The sequence below is a fragment of the Rissa tridactyla genome, chromosome 14, assembly GCF_028500815.1.
Source record: "Rissa tridactyla isolate bRisTri1 chromosome 14, bRisTri1.patW.cur.20221130, whole genome shotgun sequence".
Classification (NCBI taxonomy): domain Eukaryota; kingdom Metazoa; phylum Chordata; class Aves; order Charadriiformes; family Laridae; genus Rissa; species Rissa tridactyla.
The window spans coordinates 4,099,869-4,125,126 of NC_071479.1; the positions used below are offsets into that span (position 1 = coordinate 4,099,869).

General features: G+C 52.5%; 1 protein-coding gene across 10 annotated transcripts in view; it reads left to right on the forward strand.

The window, feature by feature from the left end:
* Window positions 1-25,258, forward strand: part of DAB2IP (DAB2 interacting protein) — a 162,956-nt gene that overhangs the window by 111,935 nt on the left and 25,763 nt on the right. For all 10 annotated transcript variants that reach the window (XM_054220320.1, XM_054220322.1, XM_054220321.1 and 7 more), the window contains 4 exons: window positions 4,391-4,544; window positions 11,240-11,338; window positions 13,534-14,088; window positions 24,208-24,352. In XM_054220320.1, the coding sequence (XP_054076295.1) occupies window positions 4,391-4,544; window positions 11,240-11,338; window positions 13,534-14,088; window positions 24,208-24,352 (953 nt within the window). The remainder of the gene's footprint in view (window positions 1-4,390; window positions 4,545-11,239; window positions 11,339-13,533; window positions 14,089-24,207; window positions 24,353-25,258) is intronic.

The window sequence follows — 25,258 nt, forward strand, 5'->3', positions numbered from 1 at the left end:
CCAGTGAGTTATTACAGCAGGAGATCGGATGGCCCCACAGGCAGTGGTTTGAGAAGCGGTGGCAGAGAGATGAATTTGAACAAAGGACCTCTGTCATCTTGGAAGTGCACGTATGCAGTAAGCAAATGGTGTTCCAGGTGAGTTTGCCTGTTAGGACGTTGGATGGCCAAGGAAGAGCGCGTGTTGACAGGGACTCTGGTGTCTCTGTCCCCGCGGACACTGCTCTCTGCCCTCGCGGGGTGGGAGCAGGTGGAGCTGAGGAGGGTCCGTCTCCTGCTGACGGGGCTGCTGCTGCCGCAGGGGCAGTGATCCGTCGTTACACTCCGTTGGGGTCTCTTGGTAGAAATGTGCCTGGCTCCCCATGGGAGATGCTGGCTGCGGGTGGTGAATCTGGGAGCGGAGCCAGAGGGGACGGAGACGAGTCCCCTCGGCAGCTGGGGCACCAGCACAGCCGCCCTGTGCCCCATTTCGGGCCGAGTCCAGCCCTCGTGTTGCGTGCTTGATATTTCTGCACTCCTCCATCAGCCAATGGATTTGTTGGGTGTTTTTTTAGCACTTGCCCGCCCTCACCCAGTAAATTGTCTTTGGACGAAGTCTCCAGGTCCTTTATGGCCTGATGCAGTACAAGACAGAGACGTTATCACTCCGAGGGCTTCACTCTAACGCACAGGCGGCAGGTTTATGTTTTTCCTGCCCAAACGGGGCGAAGGCTGAGCCGTCCTTTCGGTACGAAGAGTGCCCTTGCCCTCCCAGACAGGGAAGCAGCTTATGGCCTTAGCAGGACCTTTTTCTTCCTGTTAATACAAAGGGAGGTCTGTGGGAGCTGTGACAGGGACTCGCAAACATCTTCCAGTAAATGGACTCCTGCCACAGATGTCATGGTACTTACCAAAGGACATGAGAAACGCTCTCTCCTCTAGATGCTCTTCAAAGGACACCGTGTATCCTTTGAAGACTGGTGGTGGATAGCCATCCTTACATCCCGGACATCATTTACAGCCCCCTGGACCATGCTGGATTGCTGCGGACTAAGTGCCGTAGCCTCAGAGCTAGCTCTGGGCTGCTGTGGAGGGGATGGGGCCAGTGGCCCTGCGAGGAGGCTGGCCCGGGCCGCACTCAGCCTGCTCTGCCGGGCTGCCTCTGGCAGAGAGATCCCTCATCCCTTCCAGTGAGGTTTCAAACCAGAGTCTCTAATTAAGGACATCTCCCCACTTAGCTCCTGATCCGCAGACAGATGCAGGGCCTTTTAGGGCTGGTTTGAGACCCGGAGCGCTCCCTCCGTACGGTGCAGCATCTGGTGAGAAATGGTGCTGTGTCTGACCCGGGCTGGATCCGATCGGCCGCACAGGAGTCAACAACGCCGTGGGAGCGGGTCCTGCTGGGGCAAGAACCTGACAAATAACCTCCTGCCCAGGAAAAGTCCCGTTAATTTTAGGGTTCCCAGAGGCATACGGCAGTGTCTGGAGGGATATAAATACGCATTGGCTGAATCTGCTGAGAACATAATGTGTCCTGTGAAACTCCCCCTTGGTAATTCTTCGTATTGCACATCTGCACTCCCACCCGTGGCCTTGCAGCTGCGGTAGTTTTAAATGAAAAATAGACTTGTTTTGTTTTAATTTCAACAAAAATTCTTAGGCCAGCATGAAGCGGTCCCACTCGGTGACGTGCATGTGTGCATTGCAGTATGTAGTTCCTGAGCTGTGGGTTTGGTTTATCAATATTTATATTTGTCCAAATGAGAGTGCAAGCCTCGGCTTGGTTACTTACCTTTTCTCATTTCATCTGTAAAATAAGGAAATAAGATTTGCCATAAATGCCTTGATTCTGGGCTTATCGGGGCTTGGTGCGCAGTCGGTATTGTCAGTTCTTGAGCTGCTGGATATTAGTTCTGCGCGCGGCATCCAGAGGTAACTTGATCTGCCTGCCTGTATTAGAGTTAATTTACAGTATCATTCAGAGGAAAAGGATATGGACCCTTTTCTGTGAAAATAGTGTAAAATTGCCAGAAAGTACTGGGAAACGACTGTGCTCAGTTCCTAAAAGATCAATTTATTCACCATAGAGATATGGGGTGAGTGGGCAGTTTCGAGAATCGCTAATGGGATAGAGAGCCTTGTGCTTCAAAGCCACCGCGCCTGATCCTGCGCAGGGCTGTGCCAGCCCAGGGCTTTTAGCATCTGAGGGCTGCTGGCTGTCCCCTGAGAAAGACATTGTGGTGTCGTCGCCTCTTTTTCTGCAGACCAGAGCCGGTTCCACCAGAGCTGGTCCTGGCTGTCGCCTGGGTAGATGCAGGGAGGTGTCCGGAGGCCACGCTGTCCCTGCGCCCTCGGGCAGCATGTCCCCAGGCTGGGGAGGAGGGTGGCCTCCAGCTTTCAGAGCTGCCCATTTAGCAGGCTCAGCTGGAGAACACAGCTGCTGGCTGATGCCTTATCACCTGGGGCTTCATCGATGGCATGAATCTTAATGGCAAATCTAGAGAAACACCTGTTTATCTTCCGCTGCTGTTTATCTCGGAGTCTCCTTTGGCTGTTTCCTAGATTCAGCCTGGCGTGTGATTCACTGGAAGCGATGAATTTTGCATGCGCTATTGACATTTCTCGGTGTTTTGGTCAGCTTTATTCTAGAGAACGACAAAACTCAACACACAGAGACAAAGCAATCTGAGAGTATACTAGGGGCATTGTTGTTTCGCTTATGAAAGACCATGAGAATATCTCAAAGTCCCCTTATTTCTGTCCTTCCATGACTTTGGAGAAGGCATCATACTCTCTTTGTGGACAGAGTGACACGTGGTCTCTCTGGAAGGCCCTAAAGTGCCTGCCAGGGGTTTTAAAGGTCAGAGTTACCGGGATCAGAGCTTCTCTGAGCTGGCTGGCGTGGGAACGTTTTACATGGTGCAGGCTATAGAGAAGGGAATTGCTCCCTTTGCTCTCAAGTTATTTTTTCCCTTGCCGCTTTATGGTTTTGCTCTGTTTTCCCTGGGTGTACCTAGCTATCTTTTTTTTCTCCCCCCCCCCCCGAGCTCTCTGGTTTAGCTTTAAGAGTTACAGCACCATTGATTGTATTGGCTGTCTCGAAAATGGTGTGCTGCTTGCTGTCTGTGGGCTCCCTGCTGCTAAATGCTGCCAGTGGGACTCCAGAGCATTTAGATCAATCGATAGGGCTATCATGGCCTTATTTTCCACGCTGTCCCCATCCCGGGGATGTGTGTAACAATTGGAGAGAGCACACGAGCCCTCGGGTTATTGGTTGCAGAGCGCGGACCCAGCCGCCGGCTGCAGCTGTGATCCAGCTGTGTGCATTTTGGTGGGGAGAAGGTGCCTACGCCTGGGGACGGTGTCTGCCCCAGCAGTGCCACCTGCTCCCTGGGCACGCTCCTGGTGCACCGAGCAGACACGGGGCTGGGCTTTTAGAGGGATGTGTCGTTAATTCCTTCCCATTTGCAGGTGACTCCCTTCTGTCAGTAGGGACTGAGTGCTGCGAAACAGCATGGAATGAAGTAGGACACTGATGGGATCTCCCACATGCATGCAAACCCAGTCATAGAGCCATGGAATGGTTTGGGTTGGAAGGGACCTTAAAGCCCACCCAGTGCCACCCCCTGCCCTGGGCAGGGACACCTCCCACCAGCCCAGGTTGCTCCGAGCCCCGTCCAACCTGGCCTTGAACCCCTCCAGGGATGGGGCAGCCACAGCTTCTCTGGGCACCCTGGGCCAGGGGCTCACCACCCTCAGAGTGAAAAATTTCTTCCTGAGATTTCATGTAAATCTCCCCTCTTCCAATTCGAAGCCATTCCCCCTCATCCCATGGCTCCCCTCCCTGACCCAGAGTCCCTCCCCAGCTTTCCTGGAGCCCCTTTAGGGACTGGAAGGGGTTCTAAGGTCTCCCCGGAGCCTTCTCTTCTCCAGGCTGAACCCCCCCAGCTCTCCCAGCCTGTCCCCACAGCATCTCTGTGGTCTCCTCTGTGCTGGCAGTGGGTGCTGCAGACCCGGCTCCAGAACCGACGAGCACAGTGGTTGGTGCTGGGACACCCAGCCTCCCTCATCCACCCCTGCCGCAGGGCACCGGGAGAGTCCCACGCAGGAGATGTGGTGGCCATTTACAGACATACTCGGCTGTGCAGGGGCCCGCAGTCTCCAAACCTCTAGTAATGTCCTGACTGTATCGGAGTTTGGGACGAAATGTTTTTACTGAACATAAAGCCTGTAATAGGACCTGCTCAACAGATTATAAATGGGACAATATAACAGTCCCTGCTATTCTGGGCCCTTGGTTATCTCATGGCAAAAGCTTCCCAGGAATATTCTGCAGTTGTTGCTAACAGATGGACTAAATAATTTCTCTGGGAAGGAAAGCATCCACTGATACCGTTACGTTTTTCCTCTAGATCCCATCTAATGCCGAGGCTGAAAGAATCGCGCTCCCACGAGTCTTTGCTCAGTCCCAGTAGTGCTGTCGAGGCTCTGGATCTCAGCATGGAGGAAGAAGTGGTCATCAAGCCCGTCCACAGCAGCATCCTGGGACAAGACTATTGCTTTGAGGTAAGGCGCCCTTCTGTCCGTGGCGGGGCCGTCTGGGGAGCCAGGTGAGGGCTCGCATCGCCGGCTTTTGCGTCTATAAAACATTTCTGCTCTGAATTGCTACGCAGAGACCGTGTCATAAGCAGAAAATTACTCCCACCTTTCCAAGGCGGATCCTACCCACAGCAGGAGAGCAGTGAGCTCCTTGCCTCCTAACCGTTGGGGTGGCAGAACGTGCGGCAGGCAAAGGCGCTGAGCTGCTTCAGGCTGTGCGTTAGCGGAGCATACATTCATAGTTTGTGTTCATACAGATATGGGAAAGTGCTAATCCCTACTCAGTGTTGACAAAGACATTAAACGTGGTCACAAAGATAGTCTCCTGCTGTCAGTGGGAGTGTTGAGGACTTTGTCTAGAAAACTGAAGCTTCGCTGCTTGAGTAAATAGAAAAATCTGTGAGTATTTCAATTTTTTTTAACACCTGTTATGGCACGTGGTTAGGTCTGTACTAGCGGGAGGTGGTAGGACACGTACAAACCAGTCTGTAGCTGGATAATTCGATGTAGTATGTCTTGGGAATAATTTATCCTCCCTCATGGATGGCAAAGTATTATTGCTTATGGCAGCGGCTGGATATAGAACTGGGAAATGGTTTTCTTACAGTAATAAGGTGGTCGATACTTGTGTTTCTGTGAGGAGAAGGTAACTTGTTTGTACTTGGACCCAGAAGAGCAGATAGACCGTATCCCATGGTGGGATCATTCTGTGGGTGCATGATGGGACTGCAGGCTTTTCTTGGGTGGGCAGCGGTAGGCAGAGACGGCTTTGGCAGTGTCCAGGAGGAGTCAGACTGGAGAGATGAAGGTTTTGTTTTTTTACTGAAATTAGCACACTCGGAAAGAAAGGAGTTAAAAGATCCGTTTCTTAAAATATAAGGTGGTAACACAAAAACAGTCGTACAAAAAATAGCCCCAAACATAAACTCCGAAGTGGGCTGAGGTATAAATTTTCCAGTGCTGTTCGTTCTCTGTAGAATTGAGCAAGTGCGGCAGGTCAGGAGAAGAACAGTTTTGTAAATTATGTGGCCTCTATTACATTCCACTCAAGAAAGATAAAATGAAGCTAGATGGAAAATAGATGTGACATCCATAATATAAGAGTTGTTTACCAATTCTGTTCAGCGCACAAGAGCAGAGGAAGGGATATGAACAGTACTTGTAGAAAGTTGACTGAGAGGGAAATTAGACAAGTCATGCACTTGTAAGGAGGAAGAAAATTTTATTTTTAAGTGAGTCGGATAAAGAAGAGTCATATAGAAAAAAGAGAACACGTTAATTGCTGATCTGCGAATCCCGCAGAGGAAAGGAAGAATGCCAGAAAACAAAAAGGACATTGATCTGTAGCCGACGGTTACTCATCGGCGAGCTCCAGCGGGAGGGGCTGAGGTGAGAGCTTAATGGCATATTGTGTTAACGCGTTGGTCTTGTGTCTCCAGAGAGCCTCTACCAAATTTGGAGTGAGGTTGGCACCGAAATGAGTTTGCAGGTCTCGGAGTCCCTGGGTAGCAGGCAGTGACCGCAGTCTGCCATGCGCGTAGGTACAGCTGGCCGAGGCGAGGGGTCGGTGTGTCCTCTGGGCCGGGGGACGGGCCTGGGCTGTTGCGTTCAGTTATTACTGTGTCCTGGCGGCCCTGTGTGTGGCCTGTGATCCCAAGTCCCGCAGCGTTGCTTTATCTGAAAGTAGAAGCAAGACGTGCCAAAGACTGCTGCTGCCTTTTGGTGGAGGCTCAGCAAAGAGCCATAAAACCTGTGGTGGTTCCTCTAGCCTGGAACTGAGAAAGCTGATGGCCAAGAGCCACGGCACTGCTGTCTGTGGGAACAGGGAAGAGTGAGAAGTTCAGCTGATGTCCTGGAAAAGGAGCCCTGAGTAAGAAATGTCAAGGGAGAAATTTCTGCCAGAGTCATGGAGACAAGGGGAACACTGCGATGGCGATGGGGGTTGGTATGGTGTCTTGTCCCTGCACTTTGAGGCTATTGTGGGTCTATTCTCGAGGGAGATCTGTCAGGAATGGCCAAGTTTGCTGTCTCAAATGAAGAAGTGAAGTGTTGCTGTTGTTGGGCAGTGCCAGCGTTACACAGTTCCTAGCTACCTTCTCCCTGTGGTGGGGCGGTCGGGCAGCGGGCAGTGCCTGGGAGCTGCGTCCATCACCAGCTGGCTGGTGTCTCTTCGCTCTCGGTTGGGATGTTGGAGCTGGGTTGGCCGGGCTGGCTCGGCGTGCTCTCTGGGGTCCCTCACCAACAGCAGCGTGCAGCGGCTTGCCCAGAAGCTGATTGCGGTCCTGGCTGCCCAGCACGGGCGGTGCGAGGCACGGCGTGCCGCAGGTCCTCCTCCACCGCGTTGCAGCACCGGCGGTGGCTCGGAGGACAAGATGACAAGATTTGACGTGGCTGCAGATGGAGCCGCGCCGAAGAGGGCAGGTTCGGGGAGAGAACTGGCAGCGCACCCAAACGGAGACAAAAGCAAGAGGTGCCAAAGCCATCTGCAGTGGAAAAAAACCAAGAGGCTGGTTTGGAGGGAGCTGGCTGTCGGAAGGGACGGTGCGATTGTTTCTCTCCTTCAGCTCGACCGACCTGCAGTAAGACGTGCCGGAGTCAACCCCGCTCCCCTCGCTGGGCTCTGCCGGGGTACGGGGAGCCAGCAGTAACGCAGTGCTTTTTCAAATGCGGTGTTTGGCTTTTTCTGCTTATTTAGTTCTGTGAAACTTGGATTTTTTTCTGACTTGCGGAGTACTTGGCAGTCAGTATTTACCTGTTTCCTTCATTGATTTTTTTAAAAAAGGTTACTCAACGTCATCTTCTTTCTCCTTATAAGACCTCCAAGTCAGCATAACCATCTAGTGCCGCTGTGTGTGCTGCGTGTGCTCGATGTGCAGCGGGCGTCTTAGCCCAGTAAAGGAGACTGGGAGTCCAGGCTGTTGCTGGCTCTGCTGTTTTTGGGGTCCTGGTGCCGGGGCAGTTGGGACAGAAGGGCTCTGTGTCTGTCTTGGCAGCGCAGGGTCTCACCCCGTTGTGCAGCTCATGTCCAGGCCGTTGCAGGATGTTGCTGGGGGACGCGGAGCAGGAGAAAGAAAAACTGTCGTTGCTCCAATACAACGGAAACCGTGTCGCCTCATCCCGGCATTGCCTGAGCGAGGGAGAATTTAGTGCAGCTAAATTTAGCTCCTCTAAATTTAGTCCAGCTGTGCAAATGTTCGCCGTTTCTGGCGGGGCCCTTCAGACGCGGGGCTGGCCCCGGCGGCGCTGGCTTGCCCTTCTGTGCTTGGGTATGGTGGTTTTACCAGCCCTCGCCCTCGCTTTTCCTCCTGAAGCCTTCGGAACACTTTGAGTGAAGCGGCTTCAGTAACTCAGTTATCGTCTTCTGTTGTTACTCCAGTGGGATTCCTTCCAGTGTGCTTTGAGGAACCCATCCTGTACCTAAGACATTCTTAAAATGACAAGATTTTATCTGGCTTAAGGGATCACCCATCCGAGGACTGTGGATAATGAATGTGAATAAGTAACATTTTAGAAATTAATGAGTTTTATTAATGAGTTTATCCTGTGCATTAATAGTATTCTAGCATATCCAAAATCTTGATGGGACCAGAATACTCTCTTTATCAAGATAATTAATATCTCATGAAGATCATTAAAGCCGTATGATGTTTAGGTCAGAGCTCAAAGCTGGGATATTATTGCAGATCTGGGGAAAATTACATTTTTGGTCACACATGGTAGATACGACCTTCAACTCCCGTCAGATCAAGAGGGCTTCGTATCTGACACATGAGGATTTCCCCCTTCTCTCGCTTAGTGTGACAGTTACGGTTTTTTTGAGTGATTAGTTAGTTGGTAATTGTTTTGGAATTGAATCATAAATTTTACCATGATAACTCAATAATATGTTGACTTAAGTGTGGCAAGAAAATATATTAGATATTCATCCTAACTGATAGCTGGTAAAAACCTGACATTTAATTAACAGACTCAATAGAAGGACAGCTAAATTGCATGCTTATTTATTTAGATATGAATCCTCTAGGCAGCTGTGGGATCCATGTGTGTCACCAAGGAGAACCTGTCTTTAAGAGAGCATCTCTCAGCAGCCATCAAACAAGTTGTAATTCTCTTTTATGGAAGAGCTTCCAAGTTCCTAACAAATTCTCTAGATCTGAGAACATTTGTTTTCAAATGCGCCAAACTCCCATCAAAACAAAATCGCTGACCAAAAAGCTAGGTGAGAAATGGCCTTTGAGGCAATGGACTAATGGTATAGTTTAATGAAAGGTATATTTGGCTTATTCCACCTTTATTAACTGATTTCTGAGCAATGAGTGGGGACTGAATTTTGTGGACCTTAAGATGTCAGTGGGAGGGTTTTTCCCACTGTGGGATACAGAAACCTGGCTATGGATGATTTTGAGTCTTTTGCAGCTGAATTAGGTGGATCAAATAAGACAGGGCTCACGTTTGGAGTTGTTAGGTTCTTGTCTGAAGAACGGTTTTGAAGCCTTAGAAATCCACATCGATCGAGCAACCAGAGAGCTGTCAGGAGCAATGCTCATTTGCTGGGCATCTTCCATGTTACTTCAGTGTAAGTTCTGTTCTTAAAAACTGTTGCTAAGTGGTACTTCTGGGCTCGTTGTATTTGTAATCCAGTGTTAGGGCGGTACAGCACCACGTCAACAGTAATGCAGCCGTGCGTTGCTTGGCTTTAGGTGCCATTCCCGGTCAGATGTATGGCTGTGCTCGGCTTGAATGCGGTTGCAGGCACTTCTACTGAGAAAAGGATCAAGGTGCAAAACTGCTGTACGCTCTGGCAGAGCAAGGCCAGGGGTCACACGCCATGGACAGTCTTGCAAGTGGTACAGCTCTTGAGCCACCAGAAGTCCGTTTGCGAAGGCTCTGGGACGGAAATTCACGTGAGCGCCTGCAGCAGCACAGAGGAGACGAAGCAGGCTGGATTTGTAACGGGAAACTTTGAAGAAGCTGGAAATACACTGAAGCGTGAAAGGATGCTGAAAAGATCGTACTGCTGTGCCTACTAATACAGAGTCTTCTTTTCTTGGAAATAGAAGATAGCTTGTGCTCAGAAGAATGTATTGTTGTACAGGACAGAGGATGAAAGCACGTAAGGACAGGGAAGAGTGTCTGCCTGAAGGAGAGAGCTTCTGGGATATCAAGGGTTGGAAGATTTCTTGCACTTGCTGTGTAAATACAGGATAGGCCTCTTCTCATTTTGTCCTGGTTAGCAGATGTCTGTGTTCAAAGGAGGGAATGTGTTCAGCTCGTCACTGAGGTTGGCTAATGACAGATCTTAGCAAGTGCTGGCTCTGCTGTAAGAACAGGTTAGGCTTCTGGGAGATACATGAAATTAAAGGAGATTGTGTCTCCCAGAAGCAGATAAGCCAGTGTGCAGTGTGTAAACACAAACACCGTGAGATGATAAAGCACTCAGAAATAATTCTGCAGCTTGAGAAAGGCAGAAATGAAGCTCAAGGGGGAGTTACTTAAAGTACAAGCCAGGTCCGTTTGGCCTGCAGGCAGAGATGTACATCAAGAATATTACTGGACATGACCAAAAGCAGCGATTACACAGCAGGGCAGAGCAGCTGGCGGAGGGCTTCATGGGCAGTGCAGACCTCTGGGACCACGGTCGTGGGCTGTCGGCTCGCCAGCAAGGCCTGGAGGAGACAGCGGCCTGAGGAATACGTGTGTGTGAGAAGATGCAGAGAACTATTGGCCTTTTAGACCTTGGCTCAGTAAGTGATGCCAGGGAAGCTTGGTGTGGTAGGTGGGAAGAAGTGTTTGGTGCCTCTCATCCTGGGGCTGCCGGGCAGCCGTTGCTTCAGTGGGCTCTCAGCGGGGTTGAGTTTCCATGTGGCAGCAGGGATGTGATAAGGAACGAGGGGTGTTTGCACCACTGGAAGTGTCACCGCTGCGAGCGTGCTGCTTCAAAACCTGGCTATGAAATCCCAATGGCCAGAGAAAATCACACAAATACTGCAGAAAGATCCCTTGGAGTGATACTGGCAGTGTGAGAGGCGAGAGGAGGGCTCAGCAGCACGCCACTGGCCATCTCCAGGCCCGGGAGCCCCAGCCGGGTCCTCCCAGCTGGGGCCGAGGTGCTGCGAGCACCGGGGTGCCTCCGGCCGGGCTCTCCGCTCCCACTCCTACTGCAGCCAGGAGCGGGGCGTATGTAGTCGACCCCATGGTCTTCAGAAGCAACGGGACACGAAGGGGGAAGGTAGGAAATGAGCCTTTCCGCGCCTGACGTTCTGCTGAAAACAAGGAATGGGTTGTTACTATCACGAGCTTTGGGCGATTCTGGAGGAATGCCAAGCGGTTGCAATTTATGTTTAGTTCATCTAAGGATTTATACTGTCTCAGTTGTGGGACTTGGTGGTTTAAACCGTTGCATGCATGGGGCCCATTATCCAGTATTTTCTGGTGTGGAAGAAGAGAAGTAATTGGAATTTGCTTCCATGATTATTTCTGTGACATACAGAGTTGCCCTGTTTTTCAGCTAGCCTTAGGGGCTGTTGCTTCATGCTTGGGTAAAGCTGTTTACTTAAAAAAAGAATAAAAATCCACTAGCATCTTTCCCAAGTCCCCCTCTCCCCCCAAATCACAGTCTGCAGTGTGCTGGTCAAGACATAATCCTGTTCCTTTCCCTGTAGGTGACGACTTCATCAGGAAGTAAGTGCTTCTCGTGTCGTTCTGCAGCAGAGCGAGATAAATGGATGGAAAACCTGCGGCGTGCCGTGCACCCAAATAAGGTAGTGGCTTTGAGGAATCGCCTCTGTTATAGTTCAGTTCCTCGTTATTACATTTTATAGCCCGGTGCATAGTATCAGCAGGGGAGGTATTGTCATTTTAGTGAGTAAGTGTAACTGTGGGTCAGCCTTTTTCCATATTGCTTTCTTCCACAATTATATTTACAGGCAAGTGCCAATTGTTTCTTCCCCTCTTCTCAGCACATGCTGCTTCAGCTGTTGCTAAGAATTGATCAGACCTGAAGAATCTTCGGTCTTTCTCTGTTACCGATGATACTTGCCACTTACGTAGGACTTTCCACCTCCCAAAAGCTCTAGGACAGATCTCAGGTTGCTGCCAGCAAAGTTACAAGACTGAATAGTCCAAAGAGTTGACATATCACGCTTCCTGACGCTGGTAGTACTTGCAGCGTTCGCTTTAGTGAGGGAGAAACTGAGATGCCCATGGCAGCAAGTTGCTGCTTCTCCAGTCAGTTGAGGTGTTGAAGCCGTCCCCTCCGGGATCTACAGAAACAAATTCTCCCTTCACTAGAACACAGGGACACCCAATTCGTGGTTTCACGGCCCACTAAAACTAAGTACATCCTAAAATACAACCTACCGCTGCTTCTCCCTCTCTGCACTGGAGTTAGCTAGCCAAGATTGATCAGGACTAATCAGCTGCAGGATTTCACAACTGATGAGCTCAATCAACAAGTCTTTTTCTGCTGATCAGAGAAGACACAAATGATGGGATGCTGTGAATTCACTCCTGGCATCGGAGCTGTGTAACTGTGCATACGAGCTAGGTGCAGGCATGGCGGGTTGCTAAAGGAGCCCTCTGTGTCGGAGTTTACTGCTCCCAGCGCAGTGCCAAATGCCGCTATAAAAGATTTCCTTCAGTATCAGAACGGGAGCAGCGGAGGGGAGAGGTGGACCTCTGCCTCCAGCAGCATGTTCCTGCACGTGGAGTTCAGTGACTCCGGTGCTCTCCGAGTGCAGCAGCCCGCAGTGATGATCTGAAAGAGCTGCGTAAGGTTAACGTGGTCACACTTACCATGAGAAAAGTCCCGGGAATGTGAGTTGGGGCTGGGCACATCACTATGGCTTTGAGATGCAGCGTGCAGTGGAAATTCATTTGGAAGTGTGCCCTCATCTCAAAACATGCCATTAACTGATGGCTAACTTTCCATCTTCGTTTGAGTTCGCAGACAATAAACTCTCAGTATCTGAGTTGATATTTCTGTCAGGAATTCAGTGTTCTTGTGTAGTTCCTGTGTGTACTTCCTGAACCTACAGTACCCCATTGTGGCCTTCCAGCAGAAGGGTTCCAGCCCAGGCTCCTGGGCTGAGCAGACAAAGCCGTGGTTGCTGTTTCAGTGAGGGGTTTCCAAACAAAAGAGGTTATTGCTGAATCTCAAGCAGTGGTTCAGCTCCCAGTGCTTTATCTTTCAAGTCACTCCTGCAACAAATGTCCCTGGATGTTCTTCCAGGATGAGGTCAGCATCACTGGGGAGCTCTTAAAGATCCCCAGTATCCTTTTCTCCGTTAGAGTTTAAAAGATACCCGAGCCAGATTTCTATTTCTGAGTTGCGGTGATTCTCCTGTGTGACTCACTCTGTCTCCCATAATTCCTCTCCGTGTTTTAGTTGGGTGCTCTGGACTTCTGCCCTAAAACATCGTGAGGTTTGTAAATGCTTCTTTCCCTGCCAGGGGTGGTTGTGTTCCAGCCATGGATGAGGTGATCCCTGGGTGTGCGTGCAGATCCCTGTAGTGCTCCTCTGTTGCAGTAAAGACGGTGCACTCCAGTGTGCTGTAAAGCAGCTCTACCGAGAAAGGAGGTGGTTGTGAGATACCTGTAACGTGGCTTCTGTTTTGCAAAAGCCATTGATGATCCGTGAGGTTCTTTCAGTTTGTTTTGAGGCCCTCTTGGCGGTGAACGGCAAATGGGACATTTATGATTTGGAGGGGTTTTATCTTCCTTGTTGCTTATATTAATTGGCACCAACAGACATGGAGAGCATGGTGATATTTGGAAAATTAACATAAGTAGTGTTATTATGCACATTCTTGAGAGCCAGTATTTCCTTAAAATAAAATGTAATTAAGCCTCTGCTCATTTAGCACATCCGAAATAATTAACTCATGTCTCCAGTTTTGTTGTGCTTGGCTTTCTGGATTTTTTTATTGACCTTTTTTTCTTTGCATCTTTTTTTCAGGACAACAGCAGAAGGGTAGAGAATATGTTAAAGTTATGGATTATTGAAGCCAAGGACCTGCCAGCTAAGAAAAAGTACTTGTGTGAATTATGCCTGGATGACGTTCTTTATGCACGAACTACCTGTAAATTGAAAACTGATAATGTATTTTGGGGGGAGCACTTTGAATTTAATAACCTCCCATCGCTCAAAAACATTACGGTGCACTTATACAAAGAGACTGACAAGAAGAAAAAGAAGGACAAGACCAATTTCATTGGACAAGTGAACATCCCCGTCAGCTCTGTCACGGGCCGGCAGTTTGTAGAGAAATGGTACCCCGTGGTCAGCCCCAACCCCGGGAAGGGCAAGTCCCCGGGGCCCATGATCCGCATCAAGTCGCGCTACCAGAGTATGAGCATTCTTCCCATGGAGATGTACAAAGAGTTTGCCGAGTACATCACTAACAATTACATGGTGCTGTGCTCGGTGCTGGAGCCCTCGCTGAGCGTGAAGAACAAAGAGGAGATGGCGTCTGCGCTGGTGCACATCCTGCAGAGTACAGGCAAGGCCAAGGTAAGACCCTTCGTCACCTGTACCGCCCCACCAGAGTCCATCAGGAGCAGACTCCTGTGTTGGAAATCACTACGTCGGTTGGGTTTTAGGCCTAGCCATCATTAATACACTCTAATTTTGCTTTTAATCACGAACAAGTTGGTGGCATGTGCAGTGCGAATGGCTAAATTAGCAAAGAGGTCGGTGGGACCACAAGACACTGACTGGGTCATTTTTCTCTCCTTCTGGGGGCTCAGGGCCCAGCCTCTACTTCATAAACAAGCACCAGTGCGAAAGTCAGCAACAGGCGGTTTTCAGGGATGAAAAGTAAGCAATGCCGACTTAAGCTAAGCAGCCTGTGTGTGCTGGGTATTCCTCTGGGAACCCAGCAGGGTCCTGGCTCTGCTCCCTCCCGGCGCCGTCCTGCTGCGCTGAGCCCCCGGCACGGCGGGGGCGAACAGCCCCTCCAGCCTTACAGAGCAAAGCCCGCCTGCGGGCACGCGTGTCTCTGAATCGGCTCAGTCTGTGGGGTCTGGCCTGATGCTTTTGGAGGGGAGGTGTGGGGGTGTGCAGGGGTCCGGGGGTGCTCCCAGGACAGTGCTCCTTGCGGGGTTGGTGCCGGCCAACTTGCGAGTGGTGGAAGTTCAGTTTTTGTGTACCACTTTGAACATCCTTCATGGTTGGGAATCCCCCAGCAGGTCTGGGGGAGAAGCAGGCCAGGAGGAGCCGGAGAGTGGGATTTATTCCTGGTTGGGGTCTGTGAGGGTGCAGGCAGGGTGAGCAGAGCTGGAGAGCACCGGCAAGCCCTGAGGTCCCCGTCACACGGGGCATGGAGTCACAGCCTTCGTCCCCAGCTAGCGTGTCACCGCCATGGTGGGCAGTGCCAGGACTGCGGGAATTAAATCATCAGCATTTTTCTCTGTTAACATCTCCCTGAACTCTGCAGGGAAGAGCAAGATTTCTAAAGCTTTTCCAGCGCTGCAGAGACGTGAGCTCTCACCTGAGGGGCAGTCGTGAGGCTCGGCTTCCTCCGCAGCTGCCACTGCTGCCGGGACCCTGGCGGGGTTCGTGGATTAGATTTAGTTACCATCTGTCGAACAGAGAAGTGGCTTGGCCTCCTGATCTAGTTCAAGGCAGGCAAAGCTCACTGAGAGGATTGCGAGGCCGTGGGCTTGTTACTGCAGAGGCAGAGAAAATAGCTCAGTTAAAGCCTTCCTGATCCCAGCGGCAGTGTCAGACCCCAGGAACGCAGGGAAGGATGGCAGTCCCGGTCCCCTTGGCTGCGTCACCCTCAGTGGGGACAGGAGTGGCTTGTGGCTCATGGCATGTGAAATAATGCTCTGTGGTTACACGAGGAGGGCACCGTAGGTGTCCCCATCCTCACTCCTTGTGCCGGGGTTTGGCGCCGTCAGTGTGCGGTTTCTGGGCAGGGCCCTGCCTTCTGCTGTGCCGGTCCTCCCTGCCCGCCCAGGGCTCTGCGGCCCTTCCCTGCCGCTCTGGTGGCACTAGTGCCGGGGCTCTTGTGGGATGACATTGCCGTGAAAGACCCTGTCCGTGGCTTACACGGTTCTGGTGCAAAAGGCTTCAGGTGTCGCCCTGATCTGAGCACCATGGATCACGTGCGGGCATGGCTGAGAGCTGTTGTCGCTGCTCCTGCCTTTTCCCTCTTCTCATCGGTACCAGGGGGGCTCTGGAGAGAGCAAGTGTGTTTCTAGACATGTGTCTGCATCAGTGCTGGAGATCCCAGAGGCTCTACACAGGGGACACAGCAAACAGTAAACAGGCTTGATGAATTTCCCCCTAAAATGGAGCTTCTGCTTTCCCTGCCTGTCATCTGCCATCAGCATTAGCACAGGATTTAGGGAGCTGTCAGAGCAACAGGAGTAAGTGGAGCATGGGAATGGGCTGGTGCGTCCTTTGCAGAGGAGCTGGACGAGCGGAGAAAGGGAAAAAACCGACGAATGCGAGAGGTCGGCACACACTGGCCCTTGGTCGTGTGAGGTGGGTGCCCAGGGAGGGGACGCAGCCGCAGGAGGGGGCAGGCGGGTCCTGGGCTGCGCGGGGGCTCTGCTGGTGCTGTGGTCCCTGCCCTCCACGGGGCAGCCCCTCGGCAGCTCCAGGGAGGACGGGGCAGGACAAGTCCATGCCCTGTCTGACTGCCGTGTTCTCGCTCTCCTGAGCATCGCCCGGCCGGCCCCTCGGAGTGCTCTGAGCATCTCCCTGGAGTTCCAACACAGAAACAACAGTCTCTTACTTTTTCTTCCCAGCCAGTCTGCAGGGGAAACAGTTTCATTTTTCTTTTGTTTGAAGGCAAGGTGTCTCTGTAGGTGGTTGTGTGTGTTGGGGAAGGCACGTGCCGGGAGGCAGGTCTGGCTCCGAACTGCGTCTGGTTTTGGTGCCGAGGACACAGTTCCTTCAGCCCAGACTCACCCAGCACCAAACACCGCTCGTTCGGAGGCGACACCGAGTGGGAAGGTAAAACACCCGCATCCCGAAGGAGGGCACAGCGGGGTGTGAAGTGGTGTTCAGAGCCCGGGAGGAGGAGGACAGGTCCCCGTGGGGAGCCGGCGTGCTGCAGCCTGAGGCTTGAGGCGGTAGGAGGTGTCGGGTCCCAGGCTGTGCTGGGTGAGGACCTCGGCCCCGTCGGGAGCGATGGCTCCTGGCACTGGTGTGCAGGGGCCACGGGGCAGTGTCCCCTCCTCCTCTGTCCTCCTCTGACCCCCCGGAGCTTTCCCAGGCCAGGGGCGGGTTCCCCGTCCTTGTGCCTTGCCAAGAGCCTTCCCAGCGACCTCTCCAGAGCTCTCCCCAGCCCTGAGCAGTGCGGACGTGGCAATCAGCAACCACTAATCTATTTTGCTGATAAAGGGGTTTTTGTGGCTCTTGGCTGCTGTAGCTGACGCTAAAGCAGCAATTACAGTTGGAGTGAGAAACAAGTGTCCGGTAGATTATCTATGAAGACTCGTTAGCAGCTAATTGCTCTTGCACTGTTTCAGGCCCTGTTTTCCTGTAGCGATTTGCTGTAAATATGGTGTAATCCCTTAATGAGGCACGACCGATTGGGTACATGTGTCCACCCAGAGCCACGCAGCAGGGTTCCCGTGCAGGGGGGGTGTGATGTGGTGCTGCGCGGGTGATGCCACGTGCCAGCCACAGCCAGGGCCACCAGCGTCCCCCTGCAGTCGCAGAAGGACAATCCTTACCCCTCGACACCCCGCTTGGCTCCTCTGCGGCACTGAGCTGCCCCTGCCAGCCCGGTGTCACTCTCTGAAGCTGATAAAACCCAGCGGCACTGCCCGAGTGCCTGCTGCTAGAGAGGCACAGCACGTATGGCTGCACGCAGAAGGGGGACAGGGGCTATAGATGAATTTTCTCCCTAAATATCTGCTTCTTCCTGGGCTTCATAGCCGTATAGATTAAAAGGTGGAGAATGAAAGCAGAGAGTCCTCTCTGGAGTTGAACTCCGTGCTTCCTTTGATCTCTGTTTGGGAAAGGGAAGAGCTTCATCCCTGCAGTGCTGCGCAAGGGCTTGGTGCGCATCGGGGCACGCCTGGAAACCCCTGAGCAGCCAAGGCAAATAGACGGAGAGGAGGGGGAAAGGCATTCTGATACAGTTAGGAGCGCAAACGGCCCCGCTGCCGGAGCCGCCCCAGCCCGTTGGAAAGTCTGACAAACATCCAGCACCAAACCAGCTCTCTGAGTGCAAGCGGTTTTTCGCTGTCTCTATTTATGGACTGGAAGAGGCATCGCTGTGCCGTAAGAGGGACAGAGATTTGTGGATGAACACAGAGACACGGGCTCTCAGCATCTGTCCTTGAATTATTATGTGCTTCCATCCTCCCAGTGAGACCACTGATAAAATGTTACCTGTAAGGGTGGGGAGAGGTGCCTGACTATTTTCATGCGTTTTGCAACCCATAGACGAAAGGCACATAGTCATAATTAAAAGTATTTCTGTTGCCATGCCCTGGTGGTGCTGGGAGTGCTCACCCCTGCCATTAGCATGGCTTGATGTGGCCTGTGTGATGTGGTTGCGGACGGGCAGCCTGCATCCTTCCCAAAGCGACACCGACTGGGCCTTTCGATGCTTCCAGAATATTTCCCATGCTTAGATTTGTTTCAGGGCTGCCTTACAGCTTTTGGAGCTCAGTTCATGACCATAAATATATAAAAAATCCTCTCTTGTCCAAACGGTCGGTAGATCAAACCCAGCATTAGACAAAGCTCTAACTAATCAGCTGCTCACTTGAAATAAATATTTATTATGTTGTGAATGGAGTGAAGGATAAACATGTGGGCCTGTTTGTTTATGCTGCAAGGATTTGCTTCAGCTCAGCAGATGTATTTGCTCCCTCGTGCGAGCCGGCTGGAATCCCCCCTCCTGGCAGTGCGGGGTGTTCGGTCAGAGCTGCGCTGGCAGTGCCAGTTTTAAGTGCAGAACCTGCAAATATTGTGCAGAACTGCCTAAAAGTGACAGGTGAGCTCGGGGAGGGGGCCGGGAGATGCCTGGCACGGCTGGGCTTGGAGGCTGGTGGCACCAGGGCTTGGTCGGTCCCTTGGGGGAGCACCGCGCCCTGACGTGCGCTGGCTGCGGAGACGGGGAAGCAAGGACAGACAAGACGGGCAGCAGCCATATCATTTCCCCCACAAAGAGTTTATCTCTCTGATAATGTTTTGTAGCAGCCATAGTTGGGCTTAATAAGGCTTTTAATCAGTTTTATGAGCGCCCCCACTGTTTTTGCCCCCTCTCCCTAAACACGGCAGTGGACTGGGTGGAAGGACGGGGAAAGGGGGTGAGCGGCAGCTGCAGGGATGGGTATTCCTGGCTGTCGGGGCAGCGTGAGGTGGGGGATCCTGCCCCTCTGTCCCCACGGGGAGGTGGCGGTCACTCAGGTTTTCTTATTGCCCTGAGCAAGGTGATGGACTCAGATTCCTGTGTATTAACCTTTGCATTGCCACTGCACCTCCGTTTCCCAAGGAGAATTAGAAAATGCCAAAAGCAGCAAGGATGAGCTTTTCAAGCATCACTGCGTTTCCCGGCAGAGAGACTTCCAGCCCAGATCCTCCGAGGAACTGTGTGGTGGTGAAGAGTTGAGGGCTGGGGTCCTTGGTTTCTCAGCATCTGCCCCAGAGGCAGCGGCTGCCCCTCTGCCGCTCTCCTTGCACAGCTCAGCCCCATCGAGCCCCGCGGTTCTCCGCCACTGCAGCGCTGACACGTCGGTGTGTCCTGACACTCCTCCACCTGTAACCTACAGCCCTACCAACCCCTGGTGTTTTCCACCTTTGCATAAAAGCCCAGCTGGACTCTGGGCTAGTCTTTGAAATAAGCAGTAATCTTATTACCTTTATCAATTCAATCCTCTTAAGGTTAAGTCAATCCTATTAATCAGGCTTGAGATGTGGAGAACCTTATTATTTCAAAGTCAATCTGCCCATCAGTCAGTTACGATATTGGGAACAATCAGCTCCAGCCCAGCGGGGTGCGTGACCCGAGCGGCGTCTGCGGGGACACGGCTCTCATCAGCTCAGTGACACCCCACGTGTGTGGGCACGTCCCTGTGGCTGGGGCTGGAGGAGCTTCCCTGGGATGGCGAGGTGCAGAATCCTTCCTGGACATGGACAGGATATGTCCTGCCAGACCTGTGTCGCTTGTTGGCTCCATCGTTCCTCTGCCTTGGGTGAGGAGCTGGAGGGGGCAGGCACTGCCCAGTGACACCCCCCGGGCACAGGGACTGGCACCTTGGCGCCCTTCGGGAGTGGGACACTTGATGCAGACAGACCCCTCGCAGGGTGGGCTGGGCTTTCTCGGCATGGCGAGCGCGAGCACTGCGAGTTTCAAGCTCTGTGGGATGTGCGGGGCTGGGGGTGCTGGTGCTCCGGGCAGTCCGGGCTGGCAGCTGCTGGTCGGAGCCGTGACTGAATTAGCTGTATTCTCCGCTCCAGCTTCCTTCCCCACGAAGAAGCTTTTTCTTCCCACTTTTTGTGTTTGAGCATTGCAATTAGTCCGCTTGCTTGGCCCCATTGACATGGGCAGCGCAGGATTGTTTTCTTGAGCAAGTGTTGGTTTTTCTCTCGGTGGACTTCCCTTTTCAACGAGCTTTTTCAAACCCAGGCCACCCCCAGGGTACGGCGCTGATGCTGATGCCAGATGACAATGGGGCAGCAGCCTCCGAGCGGCCACCTGCGGGGACATGGCACGGCACGGCGCAGGGCTGCAGCGTCCTCATTCCCAGGGCATCACCCCTATTTCCATATTCTCCTTACAGCTTCCCCAGGGAAAGGTTTGGGGGATCCTCTCACAGTCCTGCTGCGAGATGACTTGTTTAGTCGGGTGTCCTTAATTGCCACGTGTGTGAGGGACGAGGCAGGGGTGAGGGGACATTTCCTCACCCGCAGGAAGATGCTGTTTGGTTGTGGTTTGAGACAGGAGGATGAATTCACCCAGGTGGGGCAGGGCGAGCGGCGTCTGAAGCTCAACGGATGCAAGACCCAGGGGAAATAGAGATGTTTTTAGGCTACCCTACAAGTAGATCAGGCTGGAGATATTTGAGGGACAGAGCGAGGTGCGTGGAGCAAACCCAGGCTCAGGCCGGCGCTGCCCCGCGGGCACAGCGGGTGCTGGGGTGACACCCCGGGGGCTGCCAGCTCCCGGCACGGCCCCTGGAGGATGCTGCGGATGTGGGGATATGGGCTGCCCTGCGGTGCTGCTGAGGACTGTCCCTGCTGCGGGGACAGGGCTGCCATGCTGGCAGCCACACTCCTGCCTGCGTTCCTGGAGGAGCTGCCTTAGAACAGCACAGGCTGCTGTGGGCTCATGCGTGGTTTATTTGAAAAGTGCTGGAAACCAGTGCAGCCTTGTGCTGTCATGCTCTGAATTTATTTATTTATGAGTTGCTCTTCTTTATCAGCGTATGTGCAGTGACTGAAGTTGCACAGGTTCAGCTGTGTCCAGTCTGAGGCAAATATCCTTAAAATAAACACGGGAGCGAGCCTGAAGAACGCTGCCGCAGCCCTTAATTTCTACTGTAGACCTTTTCCTTCCCCTCTCGACTCCGATGTAATGAAATAAAGCATCTTATTTTCTTCCATTGCCAAGGGCCGTAACTGAAAACAACCCCCTGCTGATCTCTGCTGCTCAGAAACAGGGAGTTTTATTGGCTTTAGTTATTGCATTTTATTCAGAGCCTTGTATGTGGGTGAGTGAGGCCCCCGGAGGGATTCGACAAGTATTTGCATTCCATTTGTGTCTTCTGAGTGCTGGCTGCTGGCGTACTTAAGGCAGAGATACCAGACGTGTGATCCAGAGCCGAAGTGGCTTTTTTGTGTGGAGGGAAGGCAAGATCTGGAAGATGGCCCTGGGACAGAAATTGCGGGATGTCATGGGAACTGACCCACGGCCGAGGCTCCTTTCCCGCGGCCAGCGGAGCTCCGCGGGGCTCCTGAAAGCGGTCTCAGCAGAGGAACTCGCTCAAGGACGCTGGCTGTGGGTATTTTGGTCCCTGATGCATCCCGGGGATGGTTCGTACAGCCCGGCAAAGTGTCTCCTGCAACGCCGGGAGGCTGGACCTGCCGGAGACGGTGAGAAGCCCTGGCCGGGGGATGCTGTTGGGTGTCCTGGCTCTCGCCTCCATCCCCTGCTCAGTAACAAGGCTGGATTCTGCCATGTTACACCCCAGCTTTGGGGGCTGCACCGTAATGGAGCTCCTCGGGATTTCAGCAGCTTTCCTTTCCACCTTGGAGACAAGGCGTTGTTTTCCCAGCTGTCGAGCTGCAGGTGCTCCGTAGGGGATAACAGCCGCAGCAGAGGTTTCAGGGGGATCTTCTCTGGCTTTGTGTTGAGTCCCACACTGGAATTTTGCCTCGTTTTAAATTCTAGTGAATTCCGTAGATCAGCTAAAATCATCAAAATTCACGTTATCGCTGGCTAAAGCTTGGCCCCTGGGTTTCCAGCGCTCAGCAGCCCTGGCTCGCCATCGGGTTGTGCATCGCAGCGTGGCCCCGCGTCCCGTGGCAGCCAGTCCTCAGCTGACAAGGTGGGGGGGGAAACAAACGCTTGGCTAAGAGAAGCTATAAAACTCAGTGTTCCTGAGATAATTAGTATGTTGGGAAAGTGACAGGATAGAGAATCAAGCAAAGCCAAGGTCAGCGGCTGCTAATTAAGAATCAGCACCTTGTGTCAGCCTGAGCTGTGGCTTGGAATTGAATCGTACCCCGGGAGAGCCCCAGGAAGATAAAGGTGACAGAGTTACCCAGATAGCAGCTAACGGGATTTGAGCGGGGGTTTCACGTTTCGTTCCAGCTTGATAAAAGGGGCAAAATGAGAGAAAATAGCGGGGGGAGGCATGTGCTTTGCTTCCAGGAGGGATTTTTGCTTCTGCAGCTGCCGGAGCATTGCTGACATAGCGGGATCTGAGGAAGGGGATCTTCTGGCTAAAGAAATAATGGAAGTGACTTCTTTTTGTTTTTCCAAAGCTCCTCTTTTGGCTTTTTTGGAGGCTCTTCTGGGAAGGTCACGGCAGTGTGTTGGTCCCAGTCTCATGGGAAGGTGGGAGAGATGGTGCCTTTGGGTTGCAGAGATGCCAGCCTTCCTCCCCCCCTCCCCTCTTCTCAGACGGGAGACATACCTGTCTGCCGCCGGGATCTTCCTTTCTCTGGGACGGAAGCACAGTAATGAAGGGCCTGTGGATTAAATGATTTGGGTCCCTTGGGTTCAGGCGGAGATGGTTGTGGAACCTTGATTAAACTTCCAATGCACAAGTGTCCATATGAAAAATGAACGGGATGTAAGTGCCTCCCTTGCAAATCTCCCGGCCAGCCGCTGGCGGGGAATGGGACCCCGGTGTCCCCTCTGGCTGGAGCCGGCTGGGTGACGGCCACAGCGCTGGGGGGGCTCTGGGAGCTGCACTCGGCATGGGGACAGCAGGGACAGGACCTGGGGTGCTCCTGCTGCCCCTGCCGGGAGTGGGTTACACCTGGTACGGTTGTGACAAATGAAGGAGAATTTCTTAGTGAAAGGTTATTACTGGGCAGATTATTTTGTTTTAGAGGAAGGCAGTTTAAAAAAGGTGCCCTTGGTTGTAGAAGGGAATTTGTATGTCAACATTGCTCCGTCTCCTGCATGGGGAAGCAGCGAGAGGTTTAATGCGTGTGATTTACCGGGTGCCAGCAGCCTGCGTCCCTCTGTCACCCGGGCCCGGGTGAGCGGTGCTGGGTGGGAGGAGGGAGACCAGGGGCCCAGGGCTGCTTTTCCCATCAGCAGTGCAGAGGACAGAAGCTGAATATGTATTAGCATTAAAAACTGCATGGCTTTTCTCCTGCATTAACGTTAGCTGCAGCACACTAAATATTACACCACGCAGTGGATTTTCAGGAGAATGCACGGGGAGCTACGTGACCCTCTCTGATCAGATCATGCTGTTGCTGAAGCAGACACGGAGCTGGGGCTGAAGCGCTGTTTTTCTGTTAGAATTTGCAATTCGGTAGCCCGGAGTGCTGTGCAGGCAGCTGGCAGCGCGCGGTCTGCTCCTGCTCACCCCTTCCATTGCTCGGCAGCACAGAGGGTTATAGAATTGCATGGTGTTCGGTTGTGTGCACATCACACCGAAAATGTGCCCAAAATGTGTGCGGTAGCAGGGCTGTTTATTTCCACGAATACCAAGGAAATAGGACATTTGAGCATCTTGATGCATATTACAGGCTTGATTCTCGGCTGTTAACTGTGGGGCACAGCTCGTGCCGTGTCGGTGTTTTGCAGCCAGTGCAGTTGGGCACCAAATGCAGCCACATTAACAGTGGAGAAAATAATTTCACCCACAAACTGTGAGGCTGATACGAGACCTAACCAAAAACCGGCACTGATGGAGGGGCGAGTGTGGTGCAGGCCTGGAATGAATGCATTTTTGGGGTGCAAAGGTTGTGACTCTCCAGAGGTTTATTTCTGCTCTTGTCTCCACGAGGTTGGAGAAAGAGGAGAAAAGTCGGGCCGGCCGTAGCGCAGCGTGCACACACGGGAGCAGCCGTGGCACCTCCGCTCCCTCTTGTGCCTTACCAAGGTGAGACCTCTCCGGGGAAGGGGACGCTGCCTGCTCTGCTGGACCAAGCTATGTCACTGCCTGGTGACCCACCGTGGCCTTTGCTTTCCAGGATTTCTTGACTGACCTGATGATGTCTGAAGTTGATCGCTGTGGTGAGAATGAGCATCTCATTTTCAGGGAGAATACACTGGCCACCAAAGCAATTGAAGAATACCTGAAGCTGGTGGGGCAGAAATACTTGCAAGATGCCTTAGGTACGTACAGAGGGTTGGCATGTCTCACCCAGAGAGGTCCTCCTCTAAGCTGCAGGGTGCTCTGCGCGGTGGAGACCATCAGCTGAGCCCTGATGGCCATTGGAGGCACCAGCGTGTACCTGCCGAGGGTTTCTCTGGCAGCAGGGTCTGAGCCTGGGGCACAGCCGTGGTCGCAGTGGGCGGCTCTCTGCTCCCAGGTGAAGGTCACCGCTGAGTTAGCGCTTTAATCTGCTTTCAGAGGAGATAACAAATTCATATTTGAAGGCATTGTGCTGCCTGCCAAGTCTTCTGTCTGGGCGCTGGCAGTGTCAGGGCGGCTGATGGAATCCTCCCCCTGATTGCACACCCCCACCAGAGACGCTCCCCCGGTTCCTCGCAGTGCTGGGGAGTCAGATGAAATTTCCCGAGTCGCGGTGACGAGAGTCGCCTCCCGGATCATGCTGGGAACCCTCCTAGTGTTTTTTTTTTTTTTCTTTTTGAAGTGCGGGCTATGTTTATGGCTCCAAAAATATTTCTCTTGATGCAAATGAAAATAATTAGAGCTTCTGCTTCTGGGCAGGTCAGGAAGGAGTTGCTGTGTGGCTGTGAGCAGCCAGCACGGCACGAGGATGGGGAGGGGCTGCCTTTGAAGGTCTGAACCTCAGCCAAAGGCGGCCAGCTCGGATCCACAGCCCAGCAGCAGGGTGGGCAGAGTTTCTACTGAGCTGTTAATTTTTCAGTATGTTGGGTTCCTACCAGTGGATTTGTGTAATTTTCACAAGGAGCAAAGAAGCGTAAATACTTTATTAAGATAATAACAATAATGACAAAGTTGAGGAGGGGGAGATCGTTGAGCAAATTCAGTCAAACCAACAAATAGCCCACAAGAACAGGAAAAGGAATATTATTTATTTATGCCTTGTAATA